This window comes from Mus caroli, unplaced genomic scaffold (genome assembly GCF_978045245.1).
Source record: "Mus caroli unplaced genomic scaffold, Mus_caroli_1 scaffold_14, whole genome shotgun sequence".
Taxonomy (NCBI): Eukaryota; Metazoa; Chordata; class Mammalia; order Rodentia; family Muridae; genus Mus; species Mus caroli.
In genome coordinates this window covers 83578968-83596688 of record NW_028227269.1, presented here as the reverse complement: position 1 = coordinate 83596688, position 17721 = coordinate 83578968, and the positions used below count along the sequence as shown (strand labels likewise).

Here is a 17721-nt window from a genome sequence, read left to right as displayed (position 1 = left end):
AAAAAGAATAAAAATATAGGGGGTTATCTGTCAGGGATCAGACAGAGGGTTGGAGGCCTTCCACCCACACCAAGCGGTGGGTGGTCTTGGCCAGAGGATATCAATTGCTACTTCCCTGTGTCTGATCCCTTAGGACAGAGCAAACTGAAAGTAAGAGAGAGGAGAGAGAGAGAGAGAGAGAGAGAGAGAGAGAGAGAGAGAGAGAGAGAGAAGGAAGAAACAGATTAGCCCTAGACAAGGAGGTATAAGACAGGTGGGCAGATTGATGTCGCCACTGGGGGCGGGGGGGTTTGATCGATCTGCTCAAGGACTGAATCAAAGAGGTGCCTAGGGGGTGTGGGAAGAGAAGGTTAAGTAAATAAAAACACAAAAGAATTTAATTTATAGTATCATATCAATAACTTTTTTTTTCTTTTTGGTTTTTTTGAGACAGGTCTATAAGCCCTGGCTGTCCTAGAACTCATTTTGTAGACCAGGCTGGCCTTGAACTCACTCAGATCTGTCAGCCTTTGGGGGACTAAAAGTGTGTGCCATCAGCCCAGCTAATGCTTACCTTAAATTTTATAATTAAATGGATTTATTAGAGAATGTCCTTGTTCTTAGAAGATAGCCATCAACAACATATTCCGGACTGATGGGTTATGAGGTTTTTTCAACTCAATTCTCATATGATTGTATAGTAATGGTATGAAATAATGTTACTAAGTATTTATGAGGTGTTTATTAAAATGTGGGGAAATATTAACACCTGAATTGGTTGAGATTATTAAAAGGTATGTAAGTGCTCCTGTAACTTTTCTGGAAGTTTCAGATTTTCACAGTGAAGAAGGTGTTGCTTATCTGCATTGCCCTGAGGCAGAGCGTACTCACTTCTTCAATCGCAGCATCTTGTAGCAGGGAGCGGATGTCTAGACGCATCATGTGACGAGGTGCAGCTTCCCAGTGTTCAGCCATCTGTTGAGATGATGTTCAGAACAAGTTAACTCAGAGAACTACGCCAATAAAGACTAAGGAGATCGCCAAGAGGAACACAACTAGTGCTATAACTTTAACAGACGAGTTTTAAGAAGAGCTAGGCATCCCTTTCCACTTATAAGACAGAAAGGAGAACATTTATTAAAGCAGGCAGAAAGATTTCTAAGCTAAGTAAGACTTAAGACAGCATTACTTGTGCTGAAAGAATGATGTCTGGGGTTCTCCAGCATACCATGTTTCTAAAAATCACCTTGTTTATTTCTTTAAGCTTTCTTCCATGAATATTTCTCTTGCCACAAGTCTGGTTATCAGCACTCATTTCAGCCAAATACACCTAAATGAAAATGTGTGACAATTAGGCCAAGAAATACAAAATACACCTAAATGAAAATGTGTGACAATTAGGCCAAGAAATACAAAATACACCTAAATGAAAATGTGTGACAATTAGGCCAAGAAATACAAAATTCACACTAAAAGTGCTTCAAAGTTAAGACTATACCTCAAAGCCCTTGGTTTTCGCTGCACTCCAAAACTGATCAAAATGCCTAACTCTGTCATTGATAGCATCCAGAATAATGAAAGGGAAAAAGCCGTCATCTAGAGTCTTTTTGAAAGTTTTGAACATGCTGGTGCGATAAGTCTCCTCCATGTCAGCTTCATATTCATATTCCATTACCTAAGACCCACAGAGAAAAGGAGGTTAGCAGGAGTAAGGAACCAGACTGAGCCGGGCTTAACTGAAGCAGGATGACTCTGCATCCTCTTCTTCCCACCTAAGCACCAAAGTTTGTGTCCAGAAGACAAGGAAATTCTCATCTTCAAAAACAAACAAACAAACAAACAAACACCCCCCCCCCAAAAAAAACCCAACCCAGTGCAAGCTAGGCATGGCAGTGCACACCTTGAATCTAAGTAGGTGAGGCAGATCTTGTGAGTTCAAAGTCAACTTGATCTACCTGACAAGCTCCAGGGCTACATAAGTAAATACCCTGCCTCAAAAACAAAAACAAACAAACCATAAACAAACAAACAACCGCTCCCCCATCTCTCCCTGAACACATCTTCCTTCACATCCCAGCACAGGTCTGTCTGGCAGGACCCATGTACCTTCTTTTTTACTTTCTTTCCAGAATCTGGATCTTTTTCTTCTTTTTCTACTTCAGCGATGAAATAATCATCTAGACTTAAAACCCTGGGCGCAGGTCCTCCAAATTCTACTTCCTTATCCTAAAAATATAACAATGAAGGTTTAAAAAAAAAAAAAAGAACCAAATTGATGAACACTAAAGTTCCCACCTGTGGCTAAAATAAAAATTTCTGGTGGTTTCAAATCAATCAGAGGCAAAATTATTTGTCTAAACAGATGAAAAACTTATAAGGCCCCATGGACGTCCGTCCACAAGTTATCACTGGGAGATACCTGAATACAATATTACCCCACTAACAAGCAACTCATTTTTTCCTTTTCCTTATTTTACTTTCCCATACTCACCCGGATAAGTTTTGCAACATGTGTCTTTCCACTGCCAGGCAATCCTCTCATTATAACAACAATCTGAAACACAATGGAGAGGGTAAAATTTTTGTTTTCTGAGGGGTTGGGATATAGCTCGGTCGGCAAACTGCTTCCTATCATGCAGAAAACAAAGAGCACCACCCCAGCACTATGGCCTCTGCCTGCGGTCCCGGCTCCCAGCACTATGGCCTCTGCCTGTGGTCCCGGCTCCCAGCACTATGGCATCTGCCTGCAGTCCCGGCTCTCAGAAGGCAGAGGAAGGAGGTCAATGACAAAGTCATTCTCGGCTCCACAGGGACGCCTGAGACTAGACTGCTATACCTGACACCTTGTCTCAGAACAGACAAAGCAAAACAGAACAGAACATAGGAAGTGCATAAATATGTACAATAAATTACTAAAAAAAAACCAAGGGCTCAAAAATTTTCACAACAGGTATCAGAAATATTACTCTGACATGAATAAAAATGAAGACATCATACCACAGCTCATGGGATAAAACTAAACAAATATTTGAAGAGAAATATTAGGTGTACATGTCTATATCAAGAACTAAAAAAGATTTAGGGGCTGGAGCCACAGCTTAGTTGGGATCTCAGAGGTGCCAGCAAATGTATTCAGCACACACCTCCCTTCTTTTTAAAAACTCTCTTTAAAACACGGTTTTATGAATGTGGGAAATTGCTCAGCAGGTAAGAGCACTGGTGGCTTCCAGCACCCACCTGGTGGCTCCCAGGAGATCCAACATCCTCTTCTAACCTCTGCAGGCACCAGGCACACAAGGCATGCAGACTCACATGCAGACAACTCATCACACAAAATCAAATTCATCTTTTAAAAATTAAGAAAAATGATCTAACATCGAAAACCTATTTTTCTACCTAAAACAGTATGAAAGAAAGAAAGAACAAGCTAAAACTAACCAAACAGAAGCAAGAACAAAGATTAGGACAAACAGTAATAAAATAGAGACAAGTCAGTCAAACTGTAGAGTCTGGATATGGTTTGTGCTTTCCTCACAGTACAGCAGCCGCCGGCAGAGGATAGATACGTGGGAGGTTAATTAGGTCGTTGCAGGTGACTCTTAAGGGAGGCTGGATAGCATCCTCCTAGATGGTGGAATATTATACATGGTAAACCTGATCCTTGAGTGTCTCCAGCTTCCTCTTTCATCAATGCCTTTCCCTCCCTCACACACACTCCCACCGTGATATATACACTATGTGTTGATGCAAACAAGCGGCCCTGACCACAGCCAAACAAATCCTGAGGCTGCACTCAAGCATTTCCTATACCGTGGGCTGAATAAACATCTTTTCCTCATAAAGAACCTAGTCGCGGGTATTCGAGCTAAAAAGCAAAAACATGCCACATACACAAACACACCCAAATCTATAAAATTAAAAGCTGGTCCTCTGAAAAACAAAACAAAACAAAACAAAACAGCGAAATTGATTTACCTAGATTAAGTAAGAAAAAAAGACTTACATTACTATAATAAAAAAATGGAGATGTCACTACTAATATTAAAGAAATATAAAGAAATTATAAAGGAATAGATACATATAAGTGTGTGCTAACAAAGAAGATAACTTAGATCAAACCAACCAATATCTACACTGCTGTGAGTGACCAAACTTCCCTACAAAACAGACAAAACAGGGGGACTGGGAGAGTTAAACAAGGGTCAGGGTCAAGCGTGGTAATGCACACCTGTAATCCAGGAGAGAGGCAGAGACAGAGGCAGGGGATTCTGTGAAGTCGGCCTGGCTTACACAGTGAATTCTAGAACAACCAGGAATATATAGTGAGATCTGCCTAAAAACCAAGTGAATAGAAGCTGGCATTGGTGACCCACAGCTTGAATACCAGCCTTTGAGAGGTGGAGACAGGAAGATCAGAAGTTCAACATCATAAAGTCATCCTTGACTACTTAAGTTTGAGGCCAGCTTACTATACTCTGAGAAATTATCTGAAGAAATAATTCCAAACATATTATGAGGCAAGCATTACTCTGACACCAAAACCAGGCAAAAACATTATAAGAAAACTATGATATTATGAACTATTCAGCAACACAGAAAATGAAAATCAATTAATGTACTGAATTATGCCTATATACTAGAAAACAAAAATTACAGCATCATTTCAACTAATCCAGAACAAAACAAAGCCGTGCAACAAAATCCTGCAACCCTTTGTGACTAATGATAACACAGCAAAGTAGGAACAGGAGGCTTCCTCAGCCTCACAAAGTGCAGCCATAAACATTCACAGCTGGGCTCATCAAGATGGTTCAGAGGGAAAGGCCTCCGAACCTTAATGTCTACATTTGATCCTTGAGACTCACACAGTGGACAGAACCAACTCCTGCAAGCTATCCTGTGAGCTCCACAACTTTGTGGTAGCACGTGTGCCTCCCTACATATACAAATAATAAAATCCATAGCTAACAACATGCTCAATGGTAAAAGACTGAATGTTTTCTAAAACAAAAATAAGGCAAAGATGTCCACTTCAAAGATATCTACTCACTAAGGTACTGGAGGTGTCAGCTAGGGTAATTAGACAAAAAAAAAAAAAAAAACATAAAAAAATAAGTAGAAGCCGGGCGTGGTGGCGCACGCCTTTAATCCCAGCACTCGGGAGGCAGAGGCAGGCGGATTTCTGATTGAGTTCCAGGACAGCCAAGGCTACACAGAGAAACCCTGCCTCGAAAAACCAAAAAAAAAAAAAAAAAAAAAGTAGAAGCCATTGAACTTACAACAGAAAAAGTAAAATTACTTTGCAGATGACATATTCTTATATATGGAAAATGCTAAGAATTTGCTAAAAAGCTTTGGAAATGAAAAGTTCACCAATGTTACTGAGCACAAGATGAACACATAAAAGGAACTAGTATTTCTACACCTAAAATGAGTAAGCCAAAAATAAAGCCAGTTATATAAAAAAACTTTAAATGAATTAAACAATCCACTCAAAGCCGGGTATGGTGATACACACCTTTAATCCCAGCAACTGGGATGCAGAGGCAGACAGATCTCTTGAGTTTGAGGCCAGCCTGGTCTCTACAATGAGTTCCAGGCCAGCCAAGTATACATAGTGAGATTTTACCTCAAACAAAACAAACCAACAACAATATAATCAAAAGGTAGAAACTAGGATGGTGGTATTGCTCAATGGCAGAGCACCTGCTCTGGGTTCAAACTCCAACACTACCAAAAAGAAAAACAAATAACAAAGAAGTCAACACAAACTACAATTCAGCTATGTGTTGTTTACAGGAAATACACTTCACACACACACACACACACACACACACACACAGACACACACACACACACACACACACACACACACACACAGAGTCTCCACAAACAGAAATCTCTTGAGATGGCTCAGTGAGTAAACTTCCTGCCAAGACTACAGTTTGAGTTTGTTCCCTGGGATCAACATGGTTGAAGCAGAGAACCAACTCCCAAAGGCTGGCTGTCCTCTGACCTCCACTGCATAGGGTGGCATGGTGCACGCACAGAAAATAAATGTAATTTAAGAAACACATTGAAAGCACAGGGATGGGAAAGATATACACAAGTGTCGTATTATCACTGGAGACATATTCTAAGGATCCCGAGCAGATGCCTGAAATCACGGATAATATTCAAATCCTATTAATACCAAGACAGTTAATCTGATGACTAAGACAACTACTAAGTGACCAGCAGGAGGGATGTGTGGATACGGCAAGGAATGACTCAACTGGAAGATGTCACCATGACACACATGATTTTAAATTTATCAATTATTTTTAGAATTTTTTTCTTTTTTTTCTTTAAGTCATAGAGTCTTCTTGCACAGACCAGGCTGACATCAAACTCATAGACACTTGTCTGCCTCTGCCTTCTGAGTATTACGTTTAAAGGTGTGTGCCACTACACTAAGTACCACTTTAATATTGTAATTAAAATGATTGTATCATTATTGACTTCAGATAAGTATATCTGCAGAAAGTACAATCATAGACAAGAAGGTGGACTACTGTACAACCACCACAGGACATATGGGATACCTATAGATACAAATTATATGTGTATGTTTATATACGCTTGTGTGTATATCTATCCATATCATGGCATATTCTCTCATTCTCATATGAATATGAGATTATAGATAATAGAGTGAGAATATCAGGAGATTAAACCTAATCAAGTCTAATTTTCCCTCCTTTTGTTCCATATACCATTAAGTCCAATATACTTTTCCTCTTTTCAAAATGCACTTAATTGTGCTCAAAAACTTAAAAAAAAAATTCCAACATTATTGGCTAAACTTCTTTAAGATTTTAAAGTGTAGGCAATATCTAAGATTACTTATTGATTTTGGATGCTATGAGGCTTTGAAGCCAGTATTTCTATGTTGCAGAAAACTGAAGAAATCTACCAGACATTTAAAATAAGCAGAGAGAGAGAGAGAGAGAGAGAGAGAGAGAGAGAGAGAGAGAGAGAGAGAGAACGAACGAACTAGTTAAGTCTCTAGGACTCACTCTTTCAGGCCGGCTCTCCCGGCCTGGCGGTTTCAGAATGTCATCCACATTTTTGGACTCCGGCTTCTTCTCAACCCGAGGAACTGGAGGTGGCTGGTGGCCCAGGGCAGGAGCTGGAAGGGGCATGCGCTCCTCCGGGTAAGTTCTTCGTTCTCCTAGAGTCACAGTAAGTAGTTGAATAACATTATTATTTACACAGTAATCATTATAAAAGCTAATAACTTTTCTGTTCTCACCTTAATTACAATTCAGATCAGGTCTAATGAATAGAAGGTAACTTTTAAATTTAATTAATAACATAAACCTATTGTAATCAAGAAAATGAAAAGACTGGCCCATTTGGGTTGAAATAAAATGCAGAACAGATTGTTCTATAAAATATTTAATTCACCTTTACTTATATTAAGTATAGAAACAGATTCAGCAACAGGACATAAAGGAATATTTTACTGGATAAACCAAAGCATAACTGATACTGTATGGATTCTATGACTTTCACTTTATAGTTTAAGAGAGTCAGCGATTAGGAAAACTTAATCATTTTAATAGTCGAAAGTTTCTAGTTTAAGTGCAACTCATGGTAATGCAGAGATAAAAACAATTCAATGTCCAACTGTAAGGGCCTTACACTATCAATCCCATGAAATGTCGTGGAGCCAGAAAGGGGTCTGAAGATAGGAAGATGTACATGATGCAGTTATTGAACAGAAGAAAAACATAACAACAGCGCTGCTTAGGGTGGAAAGACAACTCACACACCGTGCATGAGGCTCAGGATGTGAGGCCCAGTGCAGCACAAAACTCAAGAAAACTCCTAGCTTCTATCCTTGATTATAACTTCATAAACGAGTATATGAGAGAAAATAAGAGGGCTGGAGTGAGGATTCAGCACCTAAGAGACTGGCTGTGTTTTCAGAGGACCAAGGGTCAATTACCAGTCCCCATATGGTGGATCACAACTCCACTTCAAGGGGAGCCCTGGTCACTAATACAAATAAAAAATGAAACAGTAATTTTTAAGAAAAAATGAGAGAAATGTGTGTTTCGGTATGGTGTGTGGTGGGATTATAAGTAACTTTGTTTTTCAAAATTTCTTTACTAGTTTAAGAATTAAATTTTATTTCATTAATTACATTACTATTTTTCATTATTATTTATTTATGTGTACATGTGTGTATTGTCTGTATATGTGTGTGTACCCAAAGTTCAGGGCATCTCTTGAGTGCTGTAGTTACAAGTAGTTGTAAACTGCCTGATGTAACCTGGACCGTCTGTAGGAACAGTATGTGACCACTGAGCCATCTCTCCAGTCACACAGTCCTATTTATTATAATAATGTTATCTTCAAGTACAGTTTACTGTGAATGTTTAAATGCATAGCTACAATGAGAAACACCTTCTATTTGTTTGCATTAGCAATGTAGTTACTGTCATTAAGGCATTACTTTACCTCCAAACATGGGTGGGCCTTCATAGGGTGGTCGATCAGACTTCCGGTCATAGGATGGCCTATCAAACCCTCCTCTTCTGGATGAAGAATGGTCTTTTTTGTCTCGATATGACTGATTCCTACAGGGTGTAACAGGAAGTTTTGGTAAAACATAAATACTTGGAAGGTCTCTGCTTTGCAACACATCACTGTCTCTATGGGCAGTTACTCCACTGTCTATATTTAAATATTAAACTTGCTTTTTCACTTATTTCTACCTAAAAATCAAGAATTGTATAAATCGCTTGCCTGTAAAAAACTGGTTGTACTTTACTTTCTTTCAATTTTGCTGTCTACATTTCAATTTAATTCTCTGGAATTCAAGGGAGGAGAATTCAAGTATGTACTTGCCTAGAAATTGTTCTTCCTTTTCCAAACTATACATATAATGGGAAGAGTACATTGTTCACAAAATCTCTTTCAACACACTGACTGTGGCCAGGCAAGGTGGCACATGCCTTTATTCCCAGCATTCAGGAGACAGGGGAAGGCGGATCTCTTTGAGTTTAAAGCCAGCCTAGTAATCACAAGTTCCAGGAAAGCCAGAGCTATATAATAGAGAGGACCTTATCTCAAAACAAAATAAAACAAAACAATAACCACTACCCCCAAATCCAAAAACAAACAAACAAATGACTTTCACTGGATTTACACAAGAAATTTTACATGTATATATAGCAAAGGTATTTTTCACAGCATACCTGTCATCTCGGGGTCTGCGCTCTCTGTCAAATCGGTCCCGCTCATAGTCAAGAACACGATCTCGGTCTCTATCTCTATGTGTCTCTCGGTCCCTTTTAAAATCTCGATGATCTGTTATATTACTTGGACGGTCAAAATAAGGTTCACGGTCTCTATCTCTATCGTAGCGATCACGCTGGCCTGCATGATCTAGAAAAACAATACAAACTAAGAACTAGAAGCATTTTCAGAAATTAAAGCAAGACGTGCAATTTTAACTTGAGAATGTAAATTAGTCTTAAATTTAGGATCTTTCAGTGATATTAAACTAGACTAACCTTGTTAAAAGGAAAATCTTGTAATAATTAGGTCCTCAAGTTTAGCTTAAAATTATTCTCCTCTCTGGGAATCCTACCTGCATCAAAAGTTGACCTTTCAGGTAATGGATCTGGACGTAGAGTTATTCTTTCTCCATATGGTATCTGTTCAACTTTATTAGTAGGCATATCTGGCAAAGAAAACCAGGGATGAAATATAAGCATGAAGCTTAAGAAAACCAAATCTCAAACTAGGAATTCCTGTAGAAGTCTGGCCTGGTAGTATATCCTATAATCCCAGTCCCCAGGAAGTTAAGGCAGGAGGACCCAGAGCTTGGGGGAATGTGGTGTTCCAGGGCTAGCAAGACTGGGTCTTGAAAAACTTAAAGTCTCTTCTTTGGAAAAACAATTCCTGCCAGGTGCTGTGGTACAAACCTATAATCCCAGAATGTGGGAGGTTAAGGACAGGAGTTTAAGGTCACTGTCCTGGCTAGTCAATTTGATACAAACTAGAGTCATCTCAAAGGAGAAAGCCTCAATTGAGAAAATGTCTCTATAAGATCCAACTGTAGCGTGTTTTCTTAACTAGTTGATTACTGGGCAAGGAAGATCCAGCCCATTCTGCATGGCACCATGCCTGGACTGGTCCTGGGTTCTATAAGAAAGCAGGCAGGCTGAACAAGCCATAAAGAGAAAGCCAGTTAGCAGCATCCCTCCAAGGCCTCTCCATCAGCTCCGGCCTCCAGGTTCCAGCCCTACTTGAGTTCCTGTCCTGACTTCCTTCAATGATGGACTACAATGTGGAAGTGTAAGCCTAATAAAACCCTTTCCTCTCCAACTTGCTTTTCGGGTCATGGTGTTTCACTGTAGCAACCATAACCCTAACTAGGACAGAAATCCTCTGCTACATAATGAGTTTGAAGCTAGCCTTGCCAAAGAGATTATCTCAAAATCAAAACACCACTACCACCACCAAACAACTCCTGTAGAACCCCAGCCATAAACTCACCATATTACTCACCTCGGCCATGGCCATAGTCAACTGTATGCTGCACTGGTGGTGGTTTGGACATTGGTGGCATACCCATAGGCATTGGGCCAGGAGGGGGAATGGAAGAATGAACAGGTGGGGGTGGTAACACCGGAGCAGACGGAATTGTTGCAGTGTCTCGCTTAAATTCTGAATTCAGTCCTTGATCATCATTTGTATCCCAGAGCCCAAAGAAAGAATCTTCATCCCAGCGTTCCTGTTTCACAGATGAGGTTTTTGACTTTATAACTGGAGGAGGAGGTGGTGGTGGTGGAGGTGGAGGAGGCGGTGGTGGTATTGGCACAGGAGGCCTAGTCATAGGAATAGATGATCTTGCTGGTGGAGCAGAGGGTCTTACAATTGACCCAGGTGGCTTACCCATAGGAGGGGGTGGTCTATAGGATCCTGGAGGCTAGAGAAGACAGTAAATGGGTAAGATAGTTGCTACATGGTCACAAATCAGTAAAAACTAATACCTAGTTTTTAATCAATTAATATACAAGTCATATTCAAAATGTAAAGCTTTTGTGGTTTTTTATTTATTTATATTCTTAAGGAGTGTTATATTCAGATCTGTAGTTTGATTATTAGTGTTGATAGACACTCTTTACAGTAAAAGCTTCCGTCACCATCCTCCTGGAGGCTATGTACTCTATTTTATGTGCATTGATATTTTGCCCATGTATGTCAGTGTGTCAGATCATCTGAGACTGGAGTTACAGACAGTTCTGAGCTGACATTTGGGTGCTGGGAATTGAATCCAGGTTATTTGGAAGAGCAGCCAGTATTCTTAACCACTGAGCAATTAATTTCCCTAGCCCCCAAACTTTTGTGTTTTTAAAGACACTAGTAGTCACTAGGGAGATGGCTTAGTGATCACTCACTGTTCTTGCAGAGGGCACAAGTTCATTTACTAGTACCCATGCTGAGTGGACCATCTGTAACTCTAGCTCTAGGAAGATTTAAGAACTGTAGTCTCTGTGGGCACCTACAAGTATGTCTGCCTCACATATACACATCACTCAAAACAGATGCACACACAAATATACACACACACTCACACTCACACACACCTATAGTGGTATATGCCTCTAATCTCAACACTTGAAGATTTCTATGAGTTCATGGCTGGTCTACTCTACATAGTGTTTTCTAGGCCAGACAGGACTACATACTGTAACTCTGTCTCAAAAAAAAAAAAATGTTTTTTTAAATAAAAGATACCAGCAGGAGCTGGGTAGGTAACTCTGCCAGTAAAATGCCTGCTAGGCAATCTGAGGACCTTAATTAAAGGAACAGAACTCACAAACATTTTTGGTCACAGGTTCAAAGGATGATTCAACGGTTAAGAGCACTTGCTACTCTTGAAGAGGACCCAAGTTCTGTGTCCAGCACCCCCCACAGTGACTCACAATCATTTGTGACTTCAGTTCTATGGGACCAGATACCTTCTGACCTTTGAAGGGCATGAATGCACCTGTGCACATTTATAAACAAAATACATACATACACGAAATAAAAATAAGTGAATCTTTTTTGTTAGTTTGTTTGTTTTTTCGAGACAGGGTTTCTCTGTATAGCCCTGGCTGTCCTGGAACTCACTCTGCAGACCAGGCTGGCCTCGAACTCAGAAATCCGACTGCCTCTGTCTCCCAAGTGCTGGGATTAAAGGCATGTGCCACCACTGCTTGGAGTGAATCTTCTTTCAAAATTGGATATGGTGGGTCATGCTTATAATCCTATAGCTGGGGAAACATAGACAGAGTAGATCCTGGCCGGGACTTCCCTGGCCAGGAAGCCTAACCTAACCGTGAGTCTCAGGTTTGTGAGATATCAACTAACTAAAAAAACAAATGCTTGGGGAACTATAACTGGGTCAACCAGTGGCCTCCATACATATGCACATATGTACACGTGTGCACACACATAGACAAAGACACTAGCAGAAAAATGAAGATAGGCCATAGAAAAGGAAAAACACAGAAGTCATCCCTTATAAAGTAGTTATATTAATTAATATAAAAAACCTTTATAACTCTAGCTGGGTATGGCAGCATACCCATTCACTCTTCTATGATGGTAGAGGTGGATCAATCAGTTCAAGGCTACCCTCAGATACATACAAGTTTGAGGACAACATAGACTATGATACCTTGTCTCTTAAAAAAACAAAAATCCTAGCAAATACCATGCTGCTGATAATCCCAGCACTCAGGAAGCAGAGGTAAGTGGATCTGTATGAGTTCAAGATAAGCCTGCTCTACCTAGACTAGCACGTAAATATTCACAGCAGCTTTAAGTAGGCAATCCAGATGTCTGGGAACTGATGCATGAATAAACAATATGTGGAATACATCTATTCAATGAGTATTACCTAGTAATAAAAAGAAGTGAAGTACTAACTCATACTATGACATGAACTCAAAAATGTGATGCTAAATGAAAGAAGCCAGAAATATAGGACTATATGTTACATAGACCCAATTTATATGAGCTGCTTAAAAGGGCAAAACTAGAGAGACAGAAAATGTACCATAGACTACTTGGGTCTAAGAACTATAGGGGATGGAGAGATGGCTCAATGGTTAAGAGTACCGAGTGCTCTTCCAGAGGTTCTGAGTTCAAGTCTCAGCAACTACACTGTGGCTCACAGCTGTCTGTAATGGCATCTGATGCCCTCTTCTGGTGTGTCTGGAGACAGTGACAGAGTACTCACATACATAAGATAAATAAATATTTTTTAAAACCCTATAAACTAGCACAGATATTTTACTGAAAGAAGAAGGTTCTTTGAAATTAGATTATAGTGTCAGATGCTCAGTAAATTTAATCTAAAAATCAGTGATGTGCTGAGATCACTCAGTCAGTAAAATGCCCAATGCAAATACTTCCCATTTTTCTTAGTTCTGGCCATGGTTTATTTTTTAATGTCAGCTATTGTGGACCATGGAAAGCCAATGATATATATATATATATATATATATATATATATATCATTTATGTATTTACTCATCTGTAGGCTGTGCTTTAAAATTAGACTTTTGAGGCTGGAGAGGTGACCCAGTGGTTAAGAGCACTAATTCTGGTTCCAGCACCCACAAGGAAGCTCACAAAAATCTGTAACTTCAGTTCCAAAGGATCTGTCACATGTGATGTCATGACGCACACACGTGGTATACGTAAATAAATGTAGGAAAATGCTCATACTCATAAAATTAAAAATAAAGCTTAAAAAAAAGAAACATTTGGAGTAAAACTGGACTTTGCTAATATGTAAGGAATGTTAATTAACATGAAGAAATATTAATGTTCCTATTTATCAACAATGTATAAGAAGCTGTAGAGATGGGTCAGGAGCTAAGGGCTCTCACTGCACTTCAGAGGCCATGGGTTTTGGTCTCAGAGCATGAACTGCAGGGCTCACAACCATCTTTGCTCCAGTTCCAGGGAAGTTCTCTTTTGGGCTTCTAGAATATCCACATGCACATGACATATACTTCACACAGACATGCACATACTCATAAAAAAAAAAAAAAACAAGTGTACTAAAGGCTGAGAGTGGTGCCTAAATTTTGGAAACTGAGGAAAGAAGACCACAAGTTCAAGGCCAGTCTGGGTTTTATTACAGAGAGAAATTCTATCACACACACACACACACACACACACACACACACACTCTTACTTGCCAGGCACATGCACTCAAGAGGTTGAGGCAGGCAATCTCTGAGTTTGAGGCCAGCTAGCCTACAAGCGTGAGTTCCAGGACAGCCAGGGCTACACAAAGAACCTGTCTCCAAAAAAAAATAAAAAAAAAAATAAAATAAAAAAAGTGGTGTTATATTTTCCAAAATATAAAGTAGCTGATGATTGTCTGGATATGTATTGATGTTATACAGCTATGTAAGAGAGTTGCTTAAATGTACTAAGAGAAAATTGTAAATGTCTTTTATTATTTGTATGTTTATTTGTTGGTAGGTCAATACATAATTTTATTAACAAATATGAGGCTAATTGTCTCTGTGTGTGCCTGGGAGGTATAGATTTAAAAAGCAACATTTCTTGAGCAGAAAGAACGTGTACTTTTTGACTAAAGTTTCCCACTCTAGGAAGATACACAAATATCTGGGAGGTACCCAAATTAAAGACCCGATACAGAGAAATTCATTAAAGCCGCATTAATAATCATGGAATATCAGAAGAAAATAGCCAATATAAATAGAACAGTTCCATGACTTACTGTGCATAAAAATAGTAATAACATGTTGGGATATGGGAAAGTGTGATTTGTCAGATGAGCAAAACAGAAATATGGATCTATAATCTAGAGCAGTGGGTCTCAACCTTTCTAATGCTGTGACCCTTTAACACAGTTCCTCACATTGTGGAGACCCTTAACCATACAATCATTTCATTGCTGCTTCCTAGCTGTGATTTTGCTACTGTAATGAATCAGAACATAAATATCTGACATGCAGGATATCTGATGTGCGGAAAGGGGTTGCGACCCAGAAGATGATAACTGAAGATCTAGAGACTCTACCACTTGCCACAAGACATGAAGAAGGAAGACAGTTTTCATCCTAGGGGTTCACTTTAGAAAGGAAGGATAATGATAAGAAAATAAACAAATCAAACAATGCTAAATGCTGATGGGACCACCCTGAGATTGGAAAAAGATAAACCAGAACCAACCAGATGTAAAGGGGGGGGGGGGGGGAATCAAGAAAAATGCACACAGGAGGGGACCGGAAAGTACAAGAAAAACAAAATACCAATGAAAAGTAGATTGTATCCTGAGAGTGACTGGGAAATCCTGAAGACATTTTCTTTTTTTTTTTTTTTTTAAAGATTTATTTATTTATTATATGTAAGTACACTGTAGCTGTCTTCAGACACTCCAGAAGAGGGCGCCAGATCTCATTATGGATGGTTGTTAGCCAGCATGTGGTTGCTGGGATTTGAACTCTGGACCTTTGGAAGAGCAGTCGGGTGCTCTTACCCACTGAGCCATCTCACCAGCCCCCAGACATTTTCTTATAGTCAGGGTTTTGTCAAGCACAGATTGGCCTTGAAACTACTATATAACAAATTTTTGATCCCCCTGCCTCTACCTCCCAAGTGCTGAGATTAAAGGCATGTGGTATCTTACCCAGTTCTATATGGTACTGGAGACTGAACCGAGGGCTTCACGTATACTAGGCAGGCGTTCTAGCAACGGAGCGGCATCCTCAGCAGTTAGTTATAAGGCAAGAAGCAACATAATGAAACTCATGTTTTTAAAAGTGTTTCGAATGCCAGGCATGATATCAAGCAGAGGCAGGCAGATTTCTGTCAGTTTGAGGTCAGCCTAGTCTATGCAGCAACAAGTTCCAAACCCACCATGGCTACACAGTGAAACCCTGCCAGATGCATGCCTTTGACTAAAGCACTGCAGAGGCAGAAACAGAGGCGGCAGATCAGCCAGCTTGATCAACAAAGTGAGTTCCAGGTCAGCAAGGGCTACACAGAGAAACCCTGTCTCAGAAAACAACAACAACAACAAAAGAAGTCATCTGGAAAAATTAGTAGTCTCCTACAAATTGTCCTCTGTCCTTCATACATGTGGTATGACCTCTCTCCTCCCCGCCCCTCTCTCTCTTACACACACACACACACAAATCAAATTTAGATGGTTCTGCAGTTAGGTATGCTTGCTGTTTTTTGCAGGGGATTAGAGTTTGGTTCATAGCAGCCACCATCAGGCTCACAACGGCCTTTAACTCTAGCTCCCAAGCATCTGATATAATTTTTTGAGCTCTGGAGGAACCCAGAAGCATGTAAATAAACTTCAACACACAGAGACATCTATCTCTCTCACATATTGTCTGTTTGGTTAAATATATATTAGTATTATCTAAAGTGGAGCAGAGAGTAGGCACTGGCCAATACAGTTGTTAAACAGTAAGACTAGAGAGCTGACTCAGTGGTTACAAGCACTTATTACTCTTTCAGAGGACCAGGTTTGATTCCCATCACCCACATGGAGACTCACAACCATCTGTATCTTTACCAGTTCAAGGTATGTGAAGCCATCTTCTGACCTTAACGGGAACCAGGCAAGCTCATGGTACACGTACATACACAGAGGCAAAACCTTCACACACATACTAAACACATCTAAAAATAGTAATAATTTAGAAAGTAGTAGGTAGGGCTGGGGACTTAGCTCAGTGGTAGATCACTTGCCTAGGAGTGACTCTATGGGAACAACACACTGGATTCAGTCCTCAGAACTGCACTTTTCTCCCCAGCCCACCCCCCATTTTTAGAGTACGTGGGCAAGAAAGATGATACCTGCTGCCAAGTTAATAACCTGAGTGATCTCAGGGAAGCCACAGGGTAGAAGGAAAAAGAAACATCTCTGAAAAGCTATCTTCTGATTTTACCATGGGCACTACGGTATGCACCTCCTCCACCCTCAAACATACAAAGGAGATAAATAAATGTAATTTACCATGGGCGCTATGGTATGCACCTCCTCCACCCTCAAACATACAAAGGAGATAAATAAATGTAATTTTAAAAGATGAAGGAAGATAATTCAAGTTGATCTCTGGACTCCATGTGCGCAAATACACAGGAAACACCATCCCCATAAGGGTAGATACACTGTATAACACATACGCATACATACATACACACACACAAATAAGAAAATCGTATAATCAAACTTAGGTCATTAGCTTGGCAGCAGGTACCACCTTGCCAGCCCTTGTTCTTTAAAACTGTGGAGGTTTTGAGAGGACCTAGGACTGAATCCAGTGACCATGGAGCTACACAGTTCAGGTGTGCTTGGTCTAAATGTTAAAGCCTAGGGAAAGAAGTATTCTTGCATATGTCTAACTACTTTTAAAGATGTTCAAAGCTTTCACTTTCCCAAAATTTATGTTTTTACAATAAAAATGTATGCTTATTGGAATTTTAAAAATCCAACATCATTGTCAAGCATTGGTTGCCCATGTCTTTAATCCCAGAACCCTGGAGGAAGAGGCAGGCAGATCTATGAATTTAAGGCCAGCCTGGTCTACATACAGAGGAAGTTCTAGGACAGCCAGTGCTACACAGAGAAACCCTGTCTAGAAACACAAAAACAAAACAAAACAAAATAAATCCTACATCATATAAACA

General features: G+C 39.9%; 1 protein-coding gene across 4 annotated transcripts in view; it reads right to left on the bottom strand.

The window, feature by feature from the left end:
• Ylpm1 (YLP motif containing 1) overlaps positions 1-17721 on the bottom strand; it is a 76282-nt gene that overhangs the window by 19183 nt on the left and 39378 nt on the right. For 3 of the 4 annotated variants that reach the window (XR_015045244.1, XM_021178800.2, XM_021178801.3), the window contains exons 7-16: positions 10546-10966; positions 9623-9715; positions 9228-9417; positions 8488-8606; positions 7038-7192; positions 2471-2533; positions 2086-2205; positions 1478-1654; positions 1226-1309; positions 871-954 (exon numbers count right to left, since the gene is read on the bottom strand). Coding sequence is in view for 3 of the 4 variants with exons in the window: in XM_021178800.2 (XP_021034459.1) it covers positions 871-954; positions 1226-1309; positions 1478-1654; positions 2086-2205; positions 2471-2533; positions 7038-7192; positions 8488-8606; positions 9228-9417; positions 9623-9715; positions 10546-10966 (1506 nt within the window). In the remaining variant the exon portion in view is untranslated. The remainder of the gene's footprint in view (positions 1-870; positions 955-1225; positions 1310-1477; positions 1655-2085; positions 2206-2470; positions 2534-7037; positions 7193-8487; positions 8607-9227; positions 9418-9622; positions 9716-10545; positions 10967-17721) is intronic. The other variant, XM_029484466.2, reaches the window with a different exon arrangement.